Source organism: Pan paniscus, chromosome 7, assembly GCF_029289425.2.
Source record: "Pan paniscus chromosome 7, NHGRI_mPanPan1-v2.0_pri, whole genome shotgun sequence".
Taxonomy (NCBI): domain Eukaryota; kingdom Metazoa; phylum Chordata; class Mammalia; order Primates; family Hominidae; genus Pan; species Pan paniscus.
In genome coordinates, this window is record NC_073256.2 from 95727047 (window position 1) to 95753765 (window position 26719).

Sequence of the window (26719 nt, forward strand, 5' to 3'; positions counted from 1 at the left end):
GAAATCCAGGGAGTATTAGCTTGAATCAGTTGAAATTTCAGATACTCAACTATTTTGACGTTAAAAACTGCAATTTTATACGGTTTAAACTAAGGTACAAACTTGATTTCAAGAAAGGAGATAAGGTTATCTTCTAAGGACATAGAAGCAAAGAACAGATGCCTAAGAGTGAAGTAGGTAAAGTAATAAGAAATCTACAAGAAATGAATGAAAGAATTTTAGAGTCCTGAAGTTGAATAATAAGAATAATATACTTGGCAAAGCTAAACTGTTTTTCTAAAAGGATCCTGTTATTTTTACATTTGCATTTCACTTTTAGAAATTTAGCTTTTTTTCTGTAATAGGATGCCTGAACATGAACCCTGCAACATTTCTTCAAGGCAGGCACTCTCACTTAATGTGGTACAAACATAACTGCAGTGATGCTGTTGCCTTTATATTTTGTTTTGTTTTGTTTTGTTTTTGCTGATAAAGGCAGAAGATCAAGGCACTTAGAGCCTAATATGAAGTTGCTATTAATAATCCCAGGTCTACTGTTATTCCACAACCTAATTTCTCATATTTCTAATCCCATGTCACCAAATGCCTACAGAAAAATCACAACATGACCAGGCACAGTGGCTCACACCTGTAATCCCAGCACTTTGGGAGGCTGAGGTGGGTGGATCACCTGAGCTCAAGAGTTCAAGACTAGCCTGGGCAACATGGTAAAACTCCACCTCTACCAAAAACACACACAGACAAAATTAGCCAGGCATGGTGGCAGACACCTGTAGTCCCGGCTACTCAGGAGGCAGAAGCACAAGAATCGCTTGAGCCCAGGAGGTGGAGGTTGCAGTGAGCTGAGATTGCACCACTGCATTCCAACCTGGGTGACAGAGTGAGATCCTGTTTCAAAAATAAATAAATAAAGATAGAATAACCATAACATGTCTAAAACAGAACTCCTGCCCTTTGAACAGTTCTCTACCCCACTTCCCTACGGTTGTGACCTCTATTTTTCTAGTCACCTGGGCCAGAAACCTTTAGCATGAGTTACCGAGTCCTATCAGTCTTTCTCTGAACAGGCTCTTCTAGCTTTCTGTTCCCATCTCTTTCCACTCTAGTCCAGCCTCTAATCACCTCCTGTCTGGATTACAACAGTCTCAGAACTGTCTTATGGTATCCACTCCATCTCACACATCACTACTAATGTCAGCATACAAAAATGCCAATCCCCAAACACCACCATCATAACTTTTCACCCTGAAATTCAGACTTATCTATAAGGATACTAGCCTATCTAGCAAAGCAAATATTTCACCACTCCCTAAAACTTCCATGTCATGGAATCTTGACCACTGTGGTCACTTTAAATGCATACACAGAAAAAGAAAAAGAATAGAATAGAGGAGCAAAGAGAATGGAAACAAAGACAAGAAAGTCACTGTGGGATAGGCGCAGTGGCTCATGCCTGTAATCCTAGCACTCTGGGAGGCCGAGGCGGGCAGATTATGAGGTCAGGAGATTGAGACCATCCTGGCCAACATGGTAAAACCCCGTCTCTACCAAAAAAAAAATTCAAAATTAGCTGGGCATGGCGCGCGCCTGTAGTCCCAGCTACTCGGGAGGCTGAGGTAGGAGAATTGCTTGAAGCCCAGAGGTGGAGGTTGCAGTGAGCCAAGATCATGCCGTTGCACTCCAGACAATGGTGACAGAGCAAGACTCCATCTCAAAAAAAAAAAAAAGTAACTGTGGCAAATTCAGCTACAAGGTACAAGATATCCATGGCTGGAGAAAAGCCCTAATGGTAGAGACAGAGGAAAGGGCAGATTTCAGTGATAATTAAGAGGAAAGCTGATGACTGAGTGGATGCAGGAGGAAGGTTGTAATGAAGAGAAATGAGTCTATTCTGACTCTTGGCTTTCTGGACTATGTGGCTGGATAGAGTGTAATTCAATTAACCAAAATAAAAAATAGTTTGAAATTTGTCTGAAATTAGCAAGGCTCTCTTGCATGAGATAGAAATAACTACTTAAGAAAACGGAGTGTCAGCAGCTTAAAAAAAGAACTTTTGCCATATTTGAATTAATAGAGACAGAAAGAGAAGCAGTATGGACTTTTAAAGCCAAAGCTAGCACTAGGCCTAGCAAAGAGTAGCCACTTGATAAATGTTTACTGAAGTAGCTCAAAGCTGCTAGCAGTTGACTCAATGTATGGATAAGTAAGGAGACAAGAATTTTAGATACCTAGAATCACAGTTGGAAAGAAAAAAATAAAGGTTACCTTGGAAGTATACAGAAAATCTAGGTTTAAGTAGTGTCTAATAATATATTAGAGATGAAAATATTTTTAACACTGAAAACAGAGCAAAGAGAGAAAGATGTTTCCATTTTCTTAAATCTTGCTGTCACATATTTTGTGTTTTTATAGTTACTAAATTTTTGTATTAAAAGTTAAGCTTTGTTCACACACAGAAATCAAATACGTAAAATGCATACACAAACTCTGTACACCTCCCTCTAAAAGGCAAAGCCCAATTCCCTTTCTCTTGAGTATAGGCTGGGCTTTGTGACTCACTTGGTTATTAACCAACAGAATATGGCAGAAGTGACAATGTGTGACTAGGTCATAAAAGGCATCACCACTTCCTCCTTGCTCTCTCTCTCTCTCTCTCTCTCTCTCTCTCTCTCTCTCTCTCTCACTCATCACTTACTATGGGGGAAGTTGCTATGTTGTGAGGGCACTCATGCAGCCCATCAATGGTGAGATTCATGTGCCAAGGAACTGAGGCCTCCTGCCAATAACCAGCACTAACTTGCCAGACATATGAGTGAGCTACCTCAGAAGCAAATCCTCCAGCCCCAGTCAAGCCTTCAGATGATTACAGCCCTGGCTAATATCTTGACTGAACATCATGTGAGACCATGAGCCAGAATCATCTAGCTAAGGCATTCCTGGATTCCTGCCCCACAGCAATTATGTGAGATAATACATGTTTATTGTTTTAAGCCACTAAGTTATGAAGTAATTTGTTACACAGACACAGATAACAGTCACACAAAGCTCATTCTCAATTCTGTGCCATTCCTCATGCCATTTTCCCCAGAGGCGTCCTTTCATTATCCATCCCAACACTCCCTCTCTATCCTTCGGTATCTAACTAAAGTTTCATGTCTTTGGGAGGCACTTTTTTGTCTATGAAACCATCTCAACTTTCATTTCTCTGGCTTCTCCTTTGAAGAAGCCAGATGCTTGACCACATCATTCATTTAGTCATTTATTCATACATTCCTCTGTGTTACTGTGCTATACGTTTATATCTTTCCTCCTAAAGATGAAGATGTCATACAGTTTTTAAAAACTGCATTAAGCACATTATGATTAAGGTACTCAATAAATATTTGCTGATAAAATTAACAAATCTCACACACCCTTATAGACACATACCCTGAAAGTGTAATTTCAGTAAGTAGCATAAAGTAGTGGTTAACAATACAGAGAAGCTACTTTAGCTCACATCTGCATACTTACTAGCTGCTGTCCCTGGGTAAGTTATTTAAAGTATCTCTGTAAGCCTTAGTTTCTTCAGTGTTTTCAAATGAGAATTCTAACAGTATCTTAGAGTAACAACAAGGTTAAAGAAAATAATGCATGCAAACCTCTTAACAAAGTACCTAGCATAGAGTATTCAACAAATGTTAGCTATTACTGTTCTTATAATTAATTACAAATCACAAAATATGTGCTGAAATTCTGAGTCCCTATGAGTCTCTAGATGTTATCAAGTAGCAATCTAAATTAAGACAAAATTCAAAAGAGAACTCAGACCTTCTTTTAAAATAGCTTTTAATTCTTAAAAAATCCACTTGTAGGTCACTAGAACTACAGCCTGAACCAATTGTAGGACTGCAGCCCTGATTCTTTCTCCTCTCTGTCCTATTAAGATATTACCTTCAAAGCTTTTGTGGGAACACTTAATTGCTTGCATTCCTTAACATGCAGCTACCAAAGTAGTTTCCAGATTCACTTTTGACCTTCACAGTCCTGAGAAGGCATATGAGGCAAACTTCCTAGAAATGTAAATTTAGACAATCTCTGGAATGATAGAGCTATACATATGTGAATATGCTACATAAAGCAAATCCATTTTGCATGTCAATTAAAACAGAATCCCATTGAACAATCAATCCAATAGAACAAATCAATCCAATAGAACAAATCAATCCAAAAGAATTTTGTTATGGCATGTATCCAAACAAGAAAAAACCCCTCCAGTGCTATTCAGTCTGAATTACATGAGTTTCATGAACTTGGAACATCTCTAAGATCATACTTTATAATTTGATCATATTTGAACATATTTTAAGGTTTCCTATTAAAAAGCTAAATATAACGGATGCTCTTCTATCCTAAAAAAGACTGAAGAGATCTGTTAAAGAAAAACTAGTAGAATGATTTTAAATCACCAACCTATATAAAAACATGCATGCTTTTTTAATGTGTTCCATGTGCTCTGCAATAAAATGACCCACTTAATTCAAATTCTTATTTTCTCTTTTCCCCACCAATACACCTTGAAAACTTTAGTTTTTGAAACATCCAACATACATTCCACTCTTTATCTGACCCTACATATCACACAATCTGAAATAGAAACAGATGGGAAAATTAGCTTGTTTATTCCACCTTAGTGTCAAACAAAAGTACAAATAAGATTCAGTGCACGTGCTAGTTACCTTAGAGCTGCCAATCATGCTTGTTTTGAAACCCTTCAATTTTCAGAGCTGTCAATCCTGTGTTTTATGATAGAGAGCCAGCATAGAGATAATGCTTTAAAAGACACAATCCTCATTAACACATTAGTAAACGGACTTTACTTATAAAACTGGACTTGAAGATTTTACAGAAATGTTTACAACTCTTGAAAAATCAAAACTAAAATACAACTTAATGAAATGAAAAGATTTGGAGAATTTGGCTCTTTGACCAAAGCAACAGCATAGTTTAACCACAGGGATTTTATACACATATATACAATATTATATTATAAAAAGAGAATGTTCCTGACTAACACTAATCACAAGTATTATGACCTTGAATGGAAATAAGAGAATAAAACTGATCTACATCCGGGCATTTTAATTTTTGTTTTTAAAGCAGGCAATAATATCAATAACACACTCCCCTTCTCTACCTCCCCAACACAACCCAACTCACTACCCAGTCATTCATGTCCAAAATGAAACATTATTCAAAATTTTTCTCTCTCTCTCACAAACCACAACTATTCAGTCACCAAGACCTGTCTCTTCCACCTCCTAAACTGCTAAATGTGTCTCCTTTCTCCACCCTCAGATTTAATTCATATTCTCATCATTTTTTTCAGCAGCTTCCTTACTAACTGCCCTCTCACATCCTTCTTCCGAAATATGCTCCACACCTCTGCCAGAATGATCTCACTGAAACACAAAGTTGACCCACGTTCCTTGTTACAATATTTTAATGATTCTTTGCTACTTTGAAAATAAAATCCCAATTTTTTAGGACAATATGTAAATTCCTTGAAAATCTGGCTCCTGGTCATCTCCCTACTCTCCCATCACTCCTCCTAAACTTAAGCCAACTAAACCACTTGAATTCCCAGAAGAGGCAGCCTCTCTCTCATTTAAAACTTGTTCAAGCGCTGCTCCTTCACCCAGAAACACTCTCACTTTCGGCACTTAGTATCTCCTACCCATCCTTTGCAACCCAGTTCTATTGTTAGTTCCTCTGGGAAGCGTTCTCTGACACAAACAGATTCAACCATCGATTCCTTCTCCATTCCTGTAGAATACAGTGAACAGAACTTATATGATGTTATATTTATTGGTTTACTTCTCTATTCCCCCGACCAGATCAACTCCCTGGAAGCAGGGATTGTCATCAGTCTGTATGTCACTAGCCTTAAATACACAGGTAGCACATAATAGATGCTCATTAAAAGTTTGGTGACTCAATGAAAAAATCTTATCATGCCCAGTTCGTTTAAAAATAAAATTAATAAAATAAGCAGCTTATTTCTTGAGACTGATAAAATGTTTTACCAGTGCATTACAAGGCATCCAAACTAATCAATGCTATAAAGCAATTCTTTGGGCTTAACAAGAGTTTTAAGAAATTTACTCATTTATTTGCAAATTCACTATAAGAATTGGTACCATCTCAAGCAGGATTTCGGATTGAATAATTCCACCTTATTTTTGCTACTGCCCCTACTGGAGGTGTTAAAGTCTCAACCATGATAAATGTTCATGTCCAAAACACTCGGCACCTTGACTGGTTCAACAAACACTGTTCTGATATGTGACAATCCCTATCAAGGGCATCAGTGAACAGGCAGTCGACACAGGCAAAACTCCAACCCAGTTACACTTCACTTATCAGGAAGTTAGTTATCTGGTGACATCAAGTAGCTACACAGCCCAGTGAGACCTAAACAGAAGGAATTTAGGAGCTGTCAGAATACATGTTGAAGTCCATACACTAAAGTACCCACACTTTACTCACAGAAGAGGCTGCTAGGTCCTTACTCAAACCCTAGTTGTTCTTATTTTAAGAACAACAAATTTGATGACTGATCTCCCAAGTATAGGCATACTGGAAGAGAAAAATTAGGAGGTCTGAGAAAGCTATAAAAAGCAGACAAGGGCATAACAGCAGTAAAGGAGAGAGAACATAAAACTGCAGAACTAGAGGGTTATATGGTTATGCAGCAATAATTCTGTATATTTTTATTATGATACAATATAGAAATTAATGTTTATAATTATGACCCTGGGTCATCAAAAGCAAAAACAAAAAAAGGTTCAATTATTTTAGGTCTAACAAGGTTCAAAGAAAGTATATAATACATTTTATTAAAAGAACCAATAAACAATTAAAAATTAAGTATATTAGGTATAAATAGCCAATTTTCTATTATTTACACAATAAACTTTTTTGAAATACATCATTCCCAAATAACATGAGGCATACTGATATTAACCAGGTCCTGTGACTAGAGGTCTTACCACAATTATGATACAGATCCATTACAAAACAAAGCCTAGACCTGATAGTTATTAGCTTATTGGGGGTTACACTATTCAAACTTACCATACTATTTCTTAGTCTGTTCGATCTGAATAACAAAACACCATAAATGAGGGTATCTTATAAACAGCAGAAACTTCTTTCTCATAGTTCTAGAGGCTGGAAGTCCAAGATCAAGGCACAAGCATATTTAGTGTCATGAAGACCTGGTTCTGGTTCATAGATTAACTAACTAGCCAATTCACTAATCCCACTCATGAGGGCAGAATCCTCATGACCTAAGTACCTCCCAAAAGCCCAGCCTCCTAACTACATCACACTGGTGATTATGTTCCAACAAATGAATTCTGCAGGGACACAAACATTCAGACCACAGCAACAACGGACACCATAACCAAAGATATAACAGACTACCAATCATTTTTTAACAGACCTCCACAGAGCTTCACTGCCACACTGCCTTCAGGGTCCCTGACATGAAACTGCTTCATATGTAAGACTGTTTTAGGAAGTCTTTATGATGCTTGAGTTACTATATATTGTATGATTTAGAGTGAAGCACAGCGGAGTGAAAAGAAAATTTGGATATACACAGCCCTAGATTTGAATCCCTGCTTTGTTAATCCCTAGTTGCGTGACTGCAGCACGTTATTTATGCTCAGAGACTCATTTTCTTCATTTGGGAAATGGGGATAATACCTACTATCTATGTTTGTTGTGAAGAATATATAACACAATATACATAAAATACCAGTGTAGGTTTTTAAAAAGCTGTTAAGATTATCAGAAGGAAATCAGATGGAATATAGAAAGGAAACAATCAAGTCTGTGAAATTGTTTGCTGCATTAATACGACAGAAAAAAATGTCTAAAAACAAGGGTATACAGGTTCCCATGATGGGAAAAGTGCTCTGTATTTTTAAATTACCATACAAGCCCTCTGACTCATAGAAAGGTTCATGGTAAATTAGGTTAAAGACTCATTAAAAAAGTATACATGTACACGCAAAAATATTAACTTAAAGCAGATTAATGCAAATATTCTAATATGGGGCCAAGGCGTTCTCTCTCAGTAGGGGGTCCACTCACTGAAGCTCTGCTCTTCCTCACATAACAATACCCACACTGCAAGGTCTGTGACTGCCAGGGCCGGTCATGTGAAAGTAGAACAAGAACAGAAAGGCAATTGGAAAGCAATACCTTTCACGTTTTTATAATTTTTGTTTCAATCTACAGTTTTCTTGCACAATCTAATTCAATAGCAACTTCTTAAAAACAAAAAACTCTCTCCTTTCTGATTCAAGCAGCAGAGACGGGGAAAAAAAACAAAAAAACCAAAGTTTTCTGTTATGGAGTCTTTCTAAAACATTAAAGTTAGCATTCATAAGAACAAAAACCCTTTCTGTATTCAAATTTTATTAATTTGTACAATATTCAAGTAAATTTCTTAATATAAACATGTTCTGAAATGAGTACAACTAGGCCGGGCATGGTGGCTTATGCCTGTAATCCCAGCACTTTGGGAGGCTGAGACGGGCGGATCACTTGACGCCAGGAGTTCAAGACCAGCCTGGCCAACACGGCAAAACCTGTCTCCACTAAAAATACAAAAATTAGCTGAGCATGGTGGCACATGCCTGTAATCCCAGCTACTCAGGAGGCTGAGGCACAAGAATTGCTTGAACCTGGGAGGCAGAAGTTGCAATGAGCTGAAATCATGCCACTGCACTCCAGCCTGGGCGACAGAACAAGACTCTGTCTCAAAAAAAAAAAAAAAAGAAAGAAACAAGCACAACTGAGCTTTTGCTAAACATATACCTCAACTGGAAGAAACCAAAGTGCCTAGGTATAGTACAGGACTACTAATTTCTAATGTTCCATGTGGTGTTGGTATCTGTCAGTGGGCTTTACAAAAGAAAAAGATGATGTCAATTGATTTGATAAATCAGTTATTAAATGATAACTTCCAAAGAAGTTAATGCCATTCTGAGTCATTCTGATTCGTCATATGTGATTTCTGACTTCAAGTCATAAGCTGATTTAAAAGAAAAATATAATAATTATGACTTTTGAGGCTGGTACTATAAGGTCCCATGCATGTCTCAAAATCTCTAAATATACGTATGTCTATTTTGCAACTCACTCTAAGTAGATCAAATTACTATTGTTCATGCTTAAGTACTATAGCTTAGATTCTGAATGCTACTATTAAGGTCATGTCTTTCTAAAATTAGTTTCTTCCTTTCCAAGTGTTTTTCAAACTTTTCTTATTTACAGTAGAAATACTCACCACACACATTAAACAAAATTGTCCCAGAGCTATAATACATAAAACAGATAAATGCAGGGCTGCTCTGAAAGTAGGGCCCAACTGCCCCTTTATCCCCAATAAGCAATATCTTATGCTTTTCTGCAAAACTCTAGGGTGTTTTGGTACAAAGACTAAAAACTGCTCCTTTAAACTATAATCAAAAATGAACATTAAAACAAAAGTTATAGAACTTAAAAGGCTATTATTTAGCTAATTAGAATATTCATTAATCAAAATATTTTCTGATCCCTATTAGTTGTTATAAGTCTGAAATGCCAAACTTACTTATTAAAAGAAACAATAAAAAATTAAAACATTTGGCTAAACTGGATATTTCAATTAGTTATTTTTCATTGTATTTAATTAATCTTTAAACTGTCCTAAAGTAGCATTATTCAACTACACAAAAGTCTGTATGAAGAGAAGAAAATAGTTCTCTAAAAGGATCAAAAAAAAAGGCAGGCTGATGAATGATGAACAGATTATGTAAATATTTCTCTTATTTATAACAATTTAAAATGTACCAAAGCAGGAGGCTCTGCTATTATGGAGATTCAGCCTCCTAGAATCTGCTCAGTCAGAGGCCTCACAGTATAACTGCAGAGAACACGTGTCCAGCCCAATAAGCTGTTCTACCTCGTCATATAATCTAAACGTACAGGTACAAAAAGGGGAAGACCACAAACAACTGAGCTGGATCTCATTACTTCCTTGTTCAGTGATAAAGACAACAGGCAAACATTTGAATAAAGTAGGTTCTTACCCACAAATTTTGTTTTAGATATAAGTAGGAGTAATCAGTAACCAAAATAGTAATTATGCTGACCTGACAATTCTCAACAATATTTTCAAAGCATAAGTGATAGATCCCTATAAGAAACCTAGAGAAGGGTTTTGGAAAGAACCTAGGCATTTCTACGTGTACAAATGAAGATCTAATAATCATTCTGTGAAGAGTATAAACCTTCATTTCATGACAGATTAAAAATTGGAGAACATGAAATTTGCTATGTTAAAAAGTTTCTCTCCAAAAAACAATGTATGTCGATAAAGAGCTGGAGTTGTTATCTACATAGCCGTAAGGGTATGTACATAGGATATGCAGGTAGAGAAAATAAGTAATCAAACTACTGATGTTAAACCTTGGCTGAAGATTGGGCACAGTTAGAAATAACATTATCAGCCTGTAGGACCAAAGAGGAAGCTGAAGAGAGAGAGCTTCAGAGATAGCTGAAGCCTTGACTCTTATCTTTTTTTTTTAAAGGCACTTTGATGACATTTCAGACTTACAGAACTAGAACTAGAAGTCAAAGGCCTTTTTTGACTACTGTTATTTTCCACTCACCAGGCACTCTGTCACCATATTATCCATTTTTACTTATGTAATTACCAATATTTTAAATTGATTCATGTACTTGTTTACTATCTATGCCTCCTTCCCCCATTTGCATATGCACTTCAAGAGAGCAGAGAACTAGTCTGTCTGGTTTACCAGTCTTTACAACAGTACCTGGCAAATTGAAGAGGTCTAGTAAGTATTTGTTGAATGAATGAGTGAATGAATGAATGAATGAACAAATCAACTCCTGTAGCACTTTGGCTTCTCCCTCTTGATGATCCTCATTCATGAATGTATTTATTTTGTGACTCCTTTGAAGTTTAAATGGGTATTTCTGGTAAGAGTAACTGGATATTAAGCAGGTGGTTTCATGGAAGCAGGAATAGAGAAATTACTACAGATAACTACAGAACAAAGAGATGTAGGCATATAACTCTCCTAAGTACCTTTAAAAAGACTCTAATATAGTGACTGCTCCAAAGACTAGAGAATTTACTTGCAAAATTACTAAGAGCCACCCCCTCTCCCCTCAAAAAGCTTTTATGACTGCTTCATTGGGGGGAGAACAGACAGAGATGGAGGTTTCAAGAAAATAATTTATATAATAGAATGTGTGCATATGTGGTATATATTTAGTTTTAAATAAAAAATTAAGATTTAATAAATGTTGTAATAGATGCCAGTATTTAATCATTTAAAGCCATACTACACATAAAACAAATTCAAATCAGACTATACTACTCATTAGAAAACTAATCGCAAATCTGATACTTAAAAATCTGTGACTTAAAGCCAAGCATGGTGGTACATGTCTGTAAGTCCCTGCTACTCAGGAGGCTGAGATGGGAGGATTGCTTGAGCCCAGGAGTTCAAGTCCAGCTGGGGCAATTTAATTCTAGATCTCTAAGGCATTCTGAATATATTATGTTCAAGAATATAACATAATCACAAAAGTGATGTTTTAAATTTTTAATTCAATGAGAAAAAAGAACAGTGCCGACAAAAGAATATCCCCAAAGAAATAAATATCCATGAAAGAGATATGATTAACAGAATTCCATTCTCACATATAAAAAAAGTATATGACTAGTATTTGTAATTTATAATAAACTTGACTAAGCAGTTGAATATCTGCTGAGAAATATCTTAGCAGAGTTGTCATAAAATAGATCTTTTTATAAAGTCAATACCTGATTCTCCAGTTGCATGTTAGGTCAGCTTGTAAGAATAAGACAGGCACTGTGATGGACAGCATCCATGGTAGATGATCAATTGTAAGGAGGGGACTAAGGATTTCTTTGTGTAAAATAAAACAGCACTTTATTTTATAATTACTATATATTTTCTACTAATGAAAAAATGATCTGCTACAGCTTCTGCTGATAGTACCTAAGAGCTGAGGATACCTCTCTTAAAGGGTAACTTTTGTATCACATATCTTTTTACTTGCCTCCTTCATAAACCCTTCTTAAAAGGAATTCTTGAGGGATGTCATCATTAGGTCACCAGGATTTTAGTAATAACAATGCAATGAAAATAACAATAACAACAGTAGCATTTGTTTACCATATGCCAATCACTTTTCTAAATTTTTAGACACAATAACTAATTGAATTCCTTCAGTAGCCGTTTACATAACAGATACTGATTACAGTATTAAAATCTGGATTGACAGACACATCCTACTTAGAAATTTCTTTGAGTCTCCCTACTTTTGAACTAAGCTTGTATGATATTTGATACACCAATTCAAGTCATGCTCAAGCCATTCCTCTCATGCCAGGGAGCACAGTCTTTCCGTTGACACCTGGTTTACACCACTCATCTTGTTAAAACACTGTTCAGCTTCTGGTTATCTAAGGTAGAGGTGTGCTGCAGCCAGCTAATACCAGCTTGTGAGAAGCACTGTGCACACATCTTCCCAACTCTGCATTTGGTGACATCATGTTGGTGACTTGACATTGGCCATGCTGGGAGTATTTCACATTACAGAAATTGGGGCTTTTTTTTTTTAATCAACTAGTTGTTAAATATTTACTCATATATCATTAATCTGAGGAAATGTGTATTCTGTTAAGTTTGTCAGACCCTATTCAGATTCAGGTAGAACAAGCTTATGTCTCTAAATTGGGTAAGACCAATTATCAACGGCATCTTTAGATATCCAGCTCTCAGGAGAGAGGCAACTCGTTCTCATAATTGCTCTCCTAGGTCTACAGTAGACTCTTCGCCTTTCATTTCCACAATATGACCAATTTTTATATGCCAAAAACTTCTTAAACACTGTAATTCATCCTATCTAAAATACCATTGATTACTAGATTCACTATTGTTTTATATATGATTAAAAAAAAAATACTGCCAGTTAATTTAATATACTGTCAACTGTAACATGCATCCTGATATCAAAAATAGTGAAAAGTAAAAAATGCACATTAGAAATTGATGGGGAAAAAAAATCACTTCTATCTCGTTTACTATTGTTCTATTGTTTTCCCATCTCAGAATCTTAGTTCAACCTCTCCTTGACTCTTGATATTCCACTCCTAGATCTCCCACCTTAGTGCTTTCTCCAGTGCATATTTATATTCATAAATATTTTTACCGACATAAACTACAACAGAACGAACTCTATTTATTAGGAAAAATAATCCTAAAAATAGATGCAAAATAATAAGAAAAGAAAGGAGAAGTGGAAAGAGACTATGGAACAGAGAGAAGGGACAGAAAAATGGTTCCAGGCCAAAATAGCCTAAGCAACATGCATTATTACAAAGTTGGTTTTAAGTTTATGGTGTGGAATGGCTTATTATCAGGATGAACGTTCAAGTCTTCCCAACAACTGCTCTCACTGCTTTGAGACGATATGAGTCTGGCCTGACATGACCAACAAGTATTTTTAAAGCACTTCAGACTTTACTGCAGCATTATCAAGACAAATAAATATGTCTTCTGTCTTTTCAAAAAATCACCTTTCATTCAACAATACTTTTGCGCTATTGCAACTTTTATGAATACTCTTAAGGTACTTGGAAATGATTTTACTTACTCTCCATCCACTTCTGGTCTTCTACACACACAATGAAACTTTCCACCAAAATCTATGTAAAGATCATTCCCCACAATATGAAAGATCCGTCCAATGACCAGTTTATCCTTTGCAGGTCCCATCTGTGTAAGAGGAGAACGTCTCAGCATAGATGCAAAGGATTCCACATTTTTTGGAGAACCCTAAATATGAAAAGAGATATTTATATACATATAACTCAACATGAAGGTATAATAAAGTCTTAAAGAAATTTTCTTAAAGTCAATTGTTGTAGCAATAATTTTAAAATATATGCGGAATTTTGCTTTAAAATGCAAGTTATGCTCTTCAACTTCCTCTTCCATCCTTTCCTTCCTGAAGAGGAGCTAAAGAAAGTAGGCATCAAGGTGGAGCGCAGTGGCTCACGCCTGTTATCCCAGCACTTTGGGAGGCCGAGGCAGGTGGATCACCTGAGGTCGGGAGTTCTAAGCCTGACCAACATAGAGAAACCCTGTCTCTACTAAAAATACAAAATTAGGGGTTCCAAGATGGCCGAATAGGAACAGCTCCAGTCTACAGCTCCTAGCGTGAGTGACCCAGAAGACGGGTGATTTCTGCATTTCCAACTGAGGTACCGGGTTCATTTCACTGGTGCTTGTCGGACAGCGGGTGCAGGGCAGTGGGTGCAGCCCACCGAGTGTAAGCCGAAGCAGGGCCTCACCCAGAAAGCGCAAGGGGTCAGGGAATTCCCTTTCCTAGCCAAGGGAAGCTGTGACAGACGGCACCTGGAAAATCGGGTCACTCCCACCTTAATACTGCGCTTTTCCAATGGTCTTAGCCAACGGCACACCAGGAGACTACATCCCACGCCTGGCTCAGAGGGTCCCATGCCCATGGAGCCTCGCTCATTGCTAGCACAGCAGTCTGAGCTAGAACTGCAAGGCAGCAACGAGGCTGGGGGAGGGGCGCCCACTATTGCCAAGGCTTGAGTAGGTAAACAAAGCAGCCAGGAAGCTCCAACTGGGTGGAGCCCACCAAAGCTCAAGGAGGCCTGCCTGCCTCTGTAGACCCCACCTCTGGGGGCAGGGCATAGCCGAACAAAAGGCAGCAAAAATCTCTGTAGACGTAAATGTCCCTGTCTGACAGCTTTGAAGAGAGTAGTGGTTCTCCCAGCACTGAGTTTGAGATATGAGAACAGACAGACTGCCTCCTCAAGTGGGTCCCTGACCCCCGAGTAGCCTAACTGGGAGGCACCCCCCAGTAGGGGCAGACTGACACCTCACACAGCCGGGTACCCCTCTGAGACGAAGCTTCTAGAGGAACAATCAGGCAGCAACATTTGCTGTTCATCAGTATTCGCTGTTCTGCAGCCTCTGCTGCTGATACCCAGGCAAACAGGGTCTGGAGTGGATCTCCAGCAAACTCCAACAGACCTGCAGCTGAGGGTCCTGCCTGTTAGAAGGAAAACTAACAAACAGAAAGGACATCCACACCAAAACTCCATCTGTATGTCACCATCATCAAAGACCAAAGGTAGATAAAACAACAAAGATGGGGAAAAAATAGAGCAGAAAAGCTGAAAATTCTAAAAATCAGAGTGCCTCTCCCCCTCCAAAGGAATGCAGCTCCTTGCCAGCAATGGAACAAAGCTGGACAGAGAATGACTTTGATGACTTGAGAGAAGAAGGCTTCAGACGATCAAACTTCTCTAAGCTAAAGAAGGAAGTTAGAACCCATCGCAAAGAAGCTAAAAACCTTGAAAAAAGATTAGACAAATGGCTAACTAGAATAACCATTGCAGAGAAGTCCTTAAATGACCTGATGGAGCTGAAAACCATGGCACAAGAACTACGTGACGAATGCACAAGCTTCAGTAGCTGATTCGATCAACTGGAAGAAAGGGTATCAGTAATTGAAGATCAAATTAATGAAAGGAAGTGAGAAGAGAAGTTTAGAGGAAAAAAAGTAAAAAGAAATGAACAAAGCCTCCAAGAAATATGGGACTATGTGAAAAGACCAAATCTAGGTCTGATTGGTGTACCCGAAAGTGACGGGGAGAATGGAACCAAGTTGGAAAGCACTCTTCAGGATATTATCCAGGAGAACATCCCCAATCTAGCAAGGCAGGCCAAAATTCAAATTCAGGAAATACAGAGAACGCCACAAAGATACTCCTCGAGAAGAGCAACTCCAAGACACACAATTATCAGATTCACCAAAGTTGAAATGAAGGAAAAAATGTTAAGGGCAGACGGAGAGAAAGGTCAGGTTACCCACAAAGGGAAGCCCATCAGACTAACAGCGGATCTCTCGGCAGAAACTCTACAAGCCAGACGAGAGTGGGGGCCAATATTCAACATTCTTAAAGAAAAGAATTTTCAACCCAGAATTTCATATCCAGCCAAACTAAGCTTCATAAGTGAAGGAGAAATAAAATCCTTTACAGACAAGCAAATGCTGAGAGATTTTGTCACCACCAGGCCTGCCCTAAAAAAGCTCCTGAAGGAAGCACTAAACATGGAAAGGAACAACCAGTACCAGACACTGCAAAAACATGCCAAATTGTGGACCATCAATGCTAGGAAGAAACTGCATCAACTAACGAGCAAAACAACCAGCTAACATCATAATGACAGGATCAAATTCACACATAACAATATTAACCTTAAATGTAAATGGGCTACATGCTCCAATTAAAAGACACAGACTGGCAAATTGGATAAAGAGTCAAGACCCATCAGTGTGCTGTATTCAGGAGACCCATCTCACGTGCAGAGACACACATAGGCTCAAAATAAAGGGATGGAGGAAGATCTACCAAGCAAATGGAAAACAAAAAAAGGCAGGGGTTGCAATCCTAGTCTCTGATAAAACAGACTTTAAACCAACAAAGATCAAAAGAGATAAAGAAGGCCAGTACTTAATGGTAAAGGGATCAATTCAACAAGAAGAGCTAACTATCCTAAATATATATGCACCCCCAATACAGGAGCACCCAGATTCATAAAGCAAGTCCTTAGAGACTTACAAAGAGACTTAGACTCCCACATAATAATAATGGGAGACTTTAACACCCCACTGTCAACATTAGACAGATTAATAAGACAGAAAGTTAACAAGGATATCCAGGAATTGAACTCAGCTCCACACCAAGTGGATCTAATAGACATCTACAGAACTCCCCAACCAAAATCAACAGAATATTCATTCTTCTCAGCATCACATCACACTTATTCCAAAGTTGACCACGTAGTTGGAAGTAAAGCACTCCTCAGCAAATGTAGAACAGAAATGATAACAAACTGTCTCTCAGACCACAGTGCAATCAAACTAGAACTCAGGATTAAGAAACTCACTCAAAAACGCTCAACTACATGGAAACTGAACAACCTGCTCCTGAATGACTACTGGGTACATAACGAAATGAATGCAGAAATAACTAAGATCAGAGCAGAAGTGAAGGAGACAGAGACACAAAAAAACTTTCAAATAATCAATGAATCCAGGAGCTGGTTTTTTGAAAGGATCAACAAAATTGATAGACCGCTAGCAAGGCTAATAAAGAAGAAAAGAGAGAAGAATCAAACAGACGCAATAAAAAATGATAAAGGGGATATCACCACCAATCCCACAGAAATACAAACTACCATCAGAGAATACTATAAACACCTCTACGCAAATAAACTAGAAAATCTAGAAGAAATGGATAAATTCCTCGACACAAACACCCTCCCAAGACTAAACCAGGAAGAAGTTGAATCCCTGAATAGACCAATAACAGGCTCTGAAATTGAGGCAATAATCAATAGCCTACCAACCAAAAAAAGTCCAGGAACAGACGGATTCACAGCTGAATTCTACCAGAGGTACAAGGAGGAGCTGGTACCATTCCTTCTGAAACTATTCCAATCCATAGAAAAAGAGGGAATCCTCCCTAACTCATTTTATGAGGCCAGCATCATCCTGATACCAAAGCCTGGCAGAGACACAACAAAAAAGAATTTTAGACCAATATCCTTGATGAACATCGATGCAAAAATCCTCAATAAAATACTGGTAAACCAAATCCAGCAGCACATCAAAAAGCTTATCCACCATGATCAAGTGGGCTTCATTCCTGGGATGCAAGGCTGGTTCAACATATGCAAATCAATAAATGTAATCCAGCATATAAACAGAACCAAAGACAAAAACCACTTGATTATCTCAATAGATGCAGAAAAGGCCTTTGACAAAATTCAACAGCCCTTCATGCTAAAAACTCTCAAGCAATTAGGTATTGATGGGACGTATCTCAAAATAATGAGAGCTATTTATGACAAACCCACAGCCAATATCATACTGAATGGGCAAAAACTGGAAGCATTCCCTTTAAAAACTGGTGCAAGACAGGGATGCCCTCTCTCACCACTCTTATTCAACACAGTGTTGGAAGTTCTAGCCAGGAAAATCAGGCAGGAGAAAGAAATAAAGGGTATTCAATTAGGAAAAGAGGAAGTCAAATTGTCCCTGTTTGCAGATGACATGATTGTATATTTAGAAAACCCCATCATCTCAGCCCAAAATCTCCTTAAGCTGATAAGAAACTTCAGCAAAGTCTCAGGATACAAAATCAATGTGCAAAAATCACAAGCATTCTTATACAACAATAACAGACAAACAGAGAGCCAAATCATAAGTGAACTCCCATTCACAATTGCTTCAAAGAGAATAAAATACCTAGGAATCCAACTTACAAGGGACGTGAAGGACCTCTTCAAGGAGAACTACAAACCACTGCTCAACGAAATAAAAGAGAATACAAACAAATGGAAGAACATTCCATGCTCATGAATAGAAAGAATCAATATCATGAAAATGGCCATACTGCCCAAGGTAATTTATAGATCCAATGCCATCCCCATCAAGCTACCAATGACTTTCTTCACAGAATTGGAAAAAACTACTTTCAAGTTCATATGGAACCAAAAAAGAGCCCGTATTGCCAAGTCAATCCTAAGCCAAAAGAACAAAGCTAGAGGCATCAAGCTACCTGACTTCAAACTATACTACAAGGCTACAGTAACCAAAACAGCATGATACTGGTACCAAAACAGAGATATACACCAATGGAACAGAATGGAGCCCTCAGAAATAAAGCCGTGTATCTACAACTATCTGATCTTTGACAAACCTGACAAAAACAAGAAATGGGGAAAGGATTCCCTATTTAATAAATGGTGCTGGGAAAACTGGCTAGCCATATGTAGAAAGCTGAAACTGGATCCCTTTCTTACACCTTATACAAAAATTAATTCAAGATGGATTCAAGACTTAAATGTTAGACCTAAAACCATAAAAACCCTAGAAGAAAACCTAAGCAATACCATTCAGGACAAAGGCATGGGCAAGGACTTCATGTCTAAAACACCAAAAGCAATGGCAACAAAAGCCAAAATTGACAAATGGGATCTAATTAAACTAAAGAGCTTCTGCACAGCCAAAGAAACTACCATCAGAGTGAACAGGCAACCTATACAATGGGAGAAAATTTTTGCAATCTACTCATCTGACAAAGGGCTAATATCCAGAATCTACAAAGAACTCAAACAAATTTACAAGAAAAAGTCAAACAACCCCATCAAAAAGTGGGTCAAGGATATGAACAGACACTTCTCAAAAGAAGACATTTATGCAGCTAACAGACATATGAAAAAATGCTCATCATCACTGGCCATCAGAGAAATGCTAATCAAAACCACAATAAGATACCATCTCACACCAGTTAGAATGGCAATCATTAAAAGTCAGGAAACAACAGGTGCTGGAGAGGATGTGGAGAAATAGGAACACTTTTACACTGTTGGTGGGACTGTAAACTAGTTCAACCATTGTGGAAGACAGTGTGGCGATTCCTCAGGGATCTAGAACTAGAAATACCATTTGACCCAGCCATCCCATTACTGGGTATATACCCAGAGGATTATAAATCATGCTGTTATAAAGACACATGCACACATATGTTTACTGCGGCACTATTCACAATAGCAAAGACTTGGAACCAACCCAAATGTCCATCAATGATAGACTGGATTAAGAAAATGTGGCACATATACACCATGGAATACTATGCAGCCATAAAAAAGGATGAGTTCATGTCCTTTGTAGGGACACGGATGAAGCTGGAAACCATCATTCTCAGCAAACTATTGCAAGGACAAAAAAACCAAACACCTCAAGTTCTTACTCATAGGTGGGAATTGAACAGTGAGAACACCTGGACACAGGAAGGGGAACATCACACAGCGGGGCTTGCCGTGGGGTTGGGGGAGAGGGGAGGGATAGCATTAGGAGAAATACCTAATGTAAATGACGAGTTAATGGGTGCAGCACACCAACATGGCACATGTATACATATGTAACAAACCTGCACGTTGTGCACATGTACCCTAGAATCTAAAGTATAATAAAAAATAAATAAATAAATAAAAATAAAAATACAAAATTAGCCAGGCATCATGGTGCATGCCTATAATCCCAGCTACTCAGGAGGCCGAGGAAGGAGAATCACTTGAACCCAGGAGGCAGAGGTTACGGTGAGCCGAGATCACGCCATTTCACTCCAGCCTGGGCAACAAGAGCAAAACTGTCTCAAAAAAGAAAGAAAGAAATTAGGCATCTATACTTGGCGGAGGATGACAGAGATGTGATAGTCCAGGGTGAGATCTCGAGAGCCCAGGCAGGGTAGGGAGCGTAGAAGAGTGCCTGTATATCAAGTCTCTGAGAATGGGGTGGGGGGTGATTAGTGGTCAGAGTATGAGCACGTGAGGAGGGCATCCAAGAAGCAACTGACTTTATTCCTAGCACTGACCATCTGTAAAAAAATGCCTTCTAAATCAAGTTTAGTGGAAGTGACTATTCTTTTAACACAAATGTAAATATACATTAAGATAAAAACAATTAAGAGCCTTTCATCACAATGATCAGTCTGAGCATGAGTTCCTGATATATAATTCTTTTTAAACAACTTGAATTTGTTATACTTTTCTTTTTCCTAAAATAAATTCCAAAAGAAAAATAGCTTGTTTTGTGCTATTCACTTTCCAGGAATCTTTTTACATATTGAATTCACTTGAGGTATGACTAATTATTCTTTTTTTCTTACAAAAATTTTTTCCAAACACATTTTTTCCAAATCCGTGAACACAGATTTGTGCCTTCTACTCATTTTTGTGTATGGAGTGGTGTGTGCAATTTGGTACAAACTAAAGGAAGTGCTAAGTTTCTATCTGTGAGAGCAAATCACGGAAGGACATTAACAATTTGATCTGACGACCTAAATGCTGTATTTGGAATGAGTTTTACATTTGTTATTCGGGGAGAACTACTAAAAGTTCAATAGTAAAGCACTTTACTTTTAAAGCTACACAACTATATTTGTGACTTAAGTTTAATGCATGTACTACTTGAAAGATTATAAACTCAAATGCCAGGCCAGGTGAGGGCTTGATAATCAGGATATGTGCCCAAGTTTAAAAGGTGTAGACACTACTCAGCTCCAGCTGCAGCTGCAATTCAAGTCCCCATGTTTTAATTTTTAATGTTTTAATTTTCCAAGAAAAGCCAGAAATCCACATATTAATGTAAATTTCCCAATTTTTAAATACTTATATGCAGGGGGATAAAGTTTTCCATTTTACAAACCTGGCAAAACACATCCAGGTGTTGAATTTGGCCCACGAACCACAAGTTTATGATCTCTGCTTCAGGAAAAAGAAAGTCAAGACATTTGGCTTATGCCAAGTCCCTCAGGTGCTAGAGGGAGGGTATGATGATGAATTTACTTGGTGAACTGAAAGACACAGGGAAAAAATCCTTAGCACAAAAGGGTCAATCTAAACTAAAGACAAGTCAGTAGGCCTAGAGGCCAACTAGAGCTGAAAAGGTAACCAGGAATGTATGCCATGAGCAATCATACTAGTTTTATAAATCCACAAAATACAACATTAAAGGTCCTTAAACAAGCACTTTGAAAATAGTTCTTTCTTGCAGAGCCAGAGATAAAACAAATCCTACAGAGGTAACACAGACACAGCTGACTTGCCCGTTAGAGGTAGTGTAAAAGAGTAATTCTAAGTAAGCCATTCTTGACAAGAGCAGCTACATAATCCTTTGCTGGGAGCCATTATTCCATCCATAGTAGCTGCCACCAAAGCAGATGAGAATATCAGTGCTCAAGAGATGAGCAAACAGTATCAACTTGGGGGTCTCTGCTTGTAACCAGGGCAGGTCCTGCCCACTTTCCCTATGATCTGCTTTCCCATTACTCCACTTTTATGGTTGATATCTACCAGAGTTCCTCTCTTCTTTTTCTTCTTTTTTCGCTTTGGCTATTTTTTTTTTTCAATTGGCTGACTTTCAATTGAAGCCATAGTCCAATTAAAACTAAATGACAGGGGCTAGGCATTGTGGCTCACGCCTGTGATCCAAGCACTATGGGAGGCCAAGGTGGGTGGATCACTTGAAGTCAGGAGTTCAAGACCAGCCTGGCCAACATGGTGAAACCCTGTCTCTACTAAAATACAAAAATTAGTCGGGCATGGTGGTATGTGTCTGTAATCCCAGCTACTCAGGAAGCTGAGGCAGGAGAATCACTTGAACCCAGGAGGCGGAGGTTGCAGTGAGCCAAGATGGCACAACTGCACTCTAGCCTGGGCGACAGAGTGAGACTCTCAAAAAAACAACAACAAAAACAAAAACAAAAAACAAAACAAAACAAAAAACCAGATGACACGAAGATACAGTAGTAGCAGATCCAGTAGTTAAACTTTTACTGGAGATAATTCAGCCATCACTAGGACCTGTTCCTAAAATAACACAATGTCCTTTTTCAATTGTGAAGAGATGTTTGAGCTAAGATTAGTATAAAAGTAAGTGGTATTTTCCCCTTGGTTTTAGAAAATTATTGAGTGCTCTCAACTGTTTAAAAAGATTCTCTTGAGATTTTTAGTAAGTCTGTAGTTAAATATTTATTACATTATAAACTTCATAAAGTTATAGTTATTTTTTATAGGTAACTTTAAAATCAAGTGGAAGTAGAACATTTCTCTTCCATTATTTTTTGCCTCTATTATATTTTGCAAGGAAGTCAGTGTGTTTTCGGCGAGTGAAATAATTTTACCACAAGCATAAGAACCCTGGATTAACACCTGAATTTGCTTTTAAATTGTAGCTCATTATTTCTTTTGATTTTGGATATTGCATCATTGATTTTGGGAAGCTACATCAAACAATCAGACAAACCCTTGCTTCAAAAATCATAGTCTAGAACCATCTCTGAATCCTAGGGCTTATGCCAAAATGTACTCATTTACTTGTCAAATGACTTCTAAAAACAGTAAATGTAGCAACTCCCACAATCCATGTTCACTACAGGGAGTCCTGTTTATAAAGTCTCTAAACTAACCTTGATAGCTCCTCTCATGCTGATATAGACTGCAGAGACTGGAAGCATACTGTCACCGCTGGATATGTATCATAGAGCTCAGTGCCTAACCCTGGAAAATGTTACAATAAAGCTCACTAACTGAGCTGTCACAGGTACTAACTTGGAGTTGACTATTTCCTTTAACAGTTGGTCATAGAGATCAGATCTCCTGCTATTCTGCTGTACTATTTTCTCCTTTGAAGCCTGAAAGTTGACAGGACCGTCAAGGTAGAAAGGAGTAAGGTAAAGGAATTACAGACATATGGAACAGTATCACTTTCATTTATTCAATCATGCATTCATTCATTCATCAAACATGTGTTGTCTTTTTAATACATATTAAGCATATATATACCTATCATGCATACGAGGACCATTTAATATACAGCTTGGAATCAGGGGCAACTAGTGCTAAAAGAATATGAGACATCAACTAATCCAACTACCTCATGTTATACATGAGTACCATACATGCTATTCAAAGTTACATGGGATACTGAACAGTGGTTCTTAAATAAAACTTGCTGCAGAAGATAGAAAATAGATAAAAACATCATAGCAAACTTAAAAGAAAACAGTACAGAAGAATAACAAATACGAAACCTGACTTCTATGACCAACTCAGCCAATAAACAGCGAAAAAAAAATCCTGAATAAGTCATTTAACTTCTCTAGATCTGTTTTCTCATTTGTAAATTAAAGGATTGGATAACTATAAATTTTCTTCCAATTCTATAAGGTAGTAGGAATTCTTAAATATTCTAAAATATAAAAAGGATTTTATAAAGCAATACAAATTAGAAATGGGAGACAACATCCTACCCAGTTACCTCTTTTAATGTAGACAATAACAACAGCTGGGTGCAGTGGCTCACCCTGTAATCCCAGCACTTTGGGAGGCTGAGGTAGGTGGATCACCTGAGGTCTGGAATTCGAGAACAGCCTGACCAACATGGGGAAACCCTGTCTCTACTAAAAATACAAAATTAGCCGGGTGAGGTGGTGCATGCCTGTAATACTAGCTACTCAGGAGGCTGAGGCAGGACAATCACTTGAACCCAGGAGGTGGAGGTTACGGTGAGCTGAGATTGTGCCATTGCACTCCAGCCTGGGCAAAAAGAGCAAGACTCCATCTCAAAAAAAAAAAAAAAAAACAAAGAAAAAAGAAAAAAACAATAACAATAAAAGTAATGAAATGGTATATATACTTTAACTACTTCATACTGGTTAGCAAGAAAAAAATTTCAACATGCATCTCCAAAAATGACCCACTTCTATTAACCATGCTATAATAACTTTTGTTTCTTTAACACTAACCAATAAATGTTACGCTCGCAACAAAGTTCTTTTATTGAAATAAACGTATTGGTGGCTCGAGGTGATAAGGTACTTACATTTATCTCTCTCCCTCCTGAAATCCCATTAAATGATGGTAAAATAATAAATTAAAAAATTGTAAAAATTATAAACTCTCAATATTGAAGAGAACAGATGGAGAACAAAAGTATACAAACATACTTTCTAGTGGACAGAAAGCATGTGGAAGAGTGATAATTAATGAAGCAGAGTGAAATTCAAGAAGAAGAAGCTGTGAAAAAAAAAAGCTATTCTATCCTGAAGTACTCCATAAAGGTATGGAGCTCAGTCATGCCAGGCTGCAGTGAGAAGACAAGCCGAAAACAAGGAGAATAACTAAAAACAACAGAGGCAGGGCAGTCAATATTCTGTCAAGCACAAAATTCCTCAAGTGCATAATATCTGGTAATAGGCATGTATTATCCTGTCAAAAATAAATATATTTTTTCTCTTCCCTTAAAAAAATCAAACAAATTGTACAGAGGAGAGCCAAGTTTGGGATGGTTTGTTATGCAGTAGTAACTTATACTGTTTCTATAACCTATAGAAGCAGCAAAGAAAAGACTCCAAATGACAGCTGTGCAGCAAGCATATGAACAATTTGTGATGATTCAAATACGAGGGCTCCCAAAGGAAGGCTGGGAAGTCTGGCCACGTGGCTCGAACCTTGGCTCTACCACTTACCAGCTCTGGGGACAGGTCTGTGCACTTAGAATCTCTGTGCTGCTGTTTACTCATCTTATAAAATGGGGTTTGTAATTGTATCTATCTGTTTTACAAGATTGTTGTAAGGAATAAATGTGTGGCCATATGTAAAGCACTCAAATAGTGTCTGAAGGTAAACAGACCCTGTCAAAAACTTTAGCTTTTTAAAAAATTAATTTCTTATAGACTCAGTCACCACCATCAAGTTTTATTGACTAATCTAGTATTTCTCAACCAAGATGATTTCCCCCCTGCCACCCCCACTCCAGGGGACATTTGGCAATGTCTGGAGATGTGTTTGATTGTCATGACTGAAAAATCAACAACTCTTCTTAGATCCATCTGAGAGGTGGGGGTCACAGGGAAAACTGCTGTTCTCAAATGTGGAGAGACAAGTGAATGCAGAGAACTACTGAAAAGAAGGCTCCAAGAAGAAACCTCTGTGGGAACCAGTGCCGAGGTAGGGAAACCCAAGCTGTAACTGGTGAATTGGTGGCGGCTTAGTGTGGACAAGTCTGAAAGTTAAAAACTCCAGAGAGACTCAGTTACTGGGGACTCTCACACTTTTGTGAGTTTTATCTCCAGGAGCTCAACCTGGTCCTTACAGTGAATACAGGAGAAAAATCCCCTTGTACTTCAGACTGCAAGTTCTGTGGGGAATAGAACTATTTTGAAATACATCAGAGCACTCTCTCCTATTCAACAATTCATTTATCAAACAGGTGTTGTCTTTTTAATATACATTAAGCACATATATAAAACTATCATGCATATGACGTGTGTCCTCAAGGAAACTCTTCAACCAAAGCCTAAACACTTGTCAGAGCCTAAGTGTCCTGGAGGAAGGGAAATAACCAGCTCTAGCTGGCACTAGTCATTCTGTCCTACCAAAAGAGAGGGAAACACTGAGAAGCAAATTTGCAGTTCACAGTCCAGAGGCAGAGGCTCACTAGAAGACTGAGACCCACTCATAAGACTACAGAACACTTTCCCTCCCCACACACCCTATCACCACATTACTAAACGCCAATTGACAGCCATTGCTTTTACCCAATACATCATGTCCAGCTATCAAGAAGAAATTACAAGTAGACAAAAAAGCAAAAAACATAGTCTGAAGAGACAGAGCAAGGATCAGAACCAGATTCAGACACAGCAAGGATACTGAAATTATCAGTCCAGGCATCTAATACAACTATGATTAAGACACTAAGGGCTCTAACGGAAGAAATAAGATGTAAGAACAGATAAGCAATGTACGCAGAAAGATGGAAATTTTAAATAAGAATCAAAAAGAAATGCTAGAGATCGAAAGCCCTGTAACAAAAATGAAGAATGCCTTTGATAGGCTTACAGGAAGATGACACAGCTGAGGAAAAAAAAATCTGTGACTCTGAAGATACCTCAATAAAAACTGCCAAAACTGAAAAGCAAAGAGAAAAAAGATTGAGGGAAAAATTG

At 37.9% G+C, this 26719-nt stretch overlaps 1 protein-coding gene across 1 annotated transcript in view; it reads right to left on the reverse strand.

Annotated features, from left to right (window-relative positions):
* The window catches only part of TPD52 (tumor protein D52), a 257001-nt gene that overhangs the window by 72968 nt on the left and 157314 nt on the right, over window positions 1-26719 (reverse strand). Inside the window, exon 2 of the mRNA XM_003831281.6 lies at window positions 13753-13934. Within this exon, the coding sequence (XP_003831329.1) occupies window positions 13753-13934 (182 nt within the window). The remainder of the gene's footprint in view (window positions 1-13752; window positions 13935-26719) is intronic.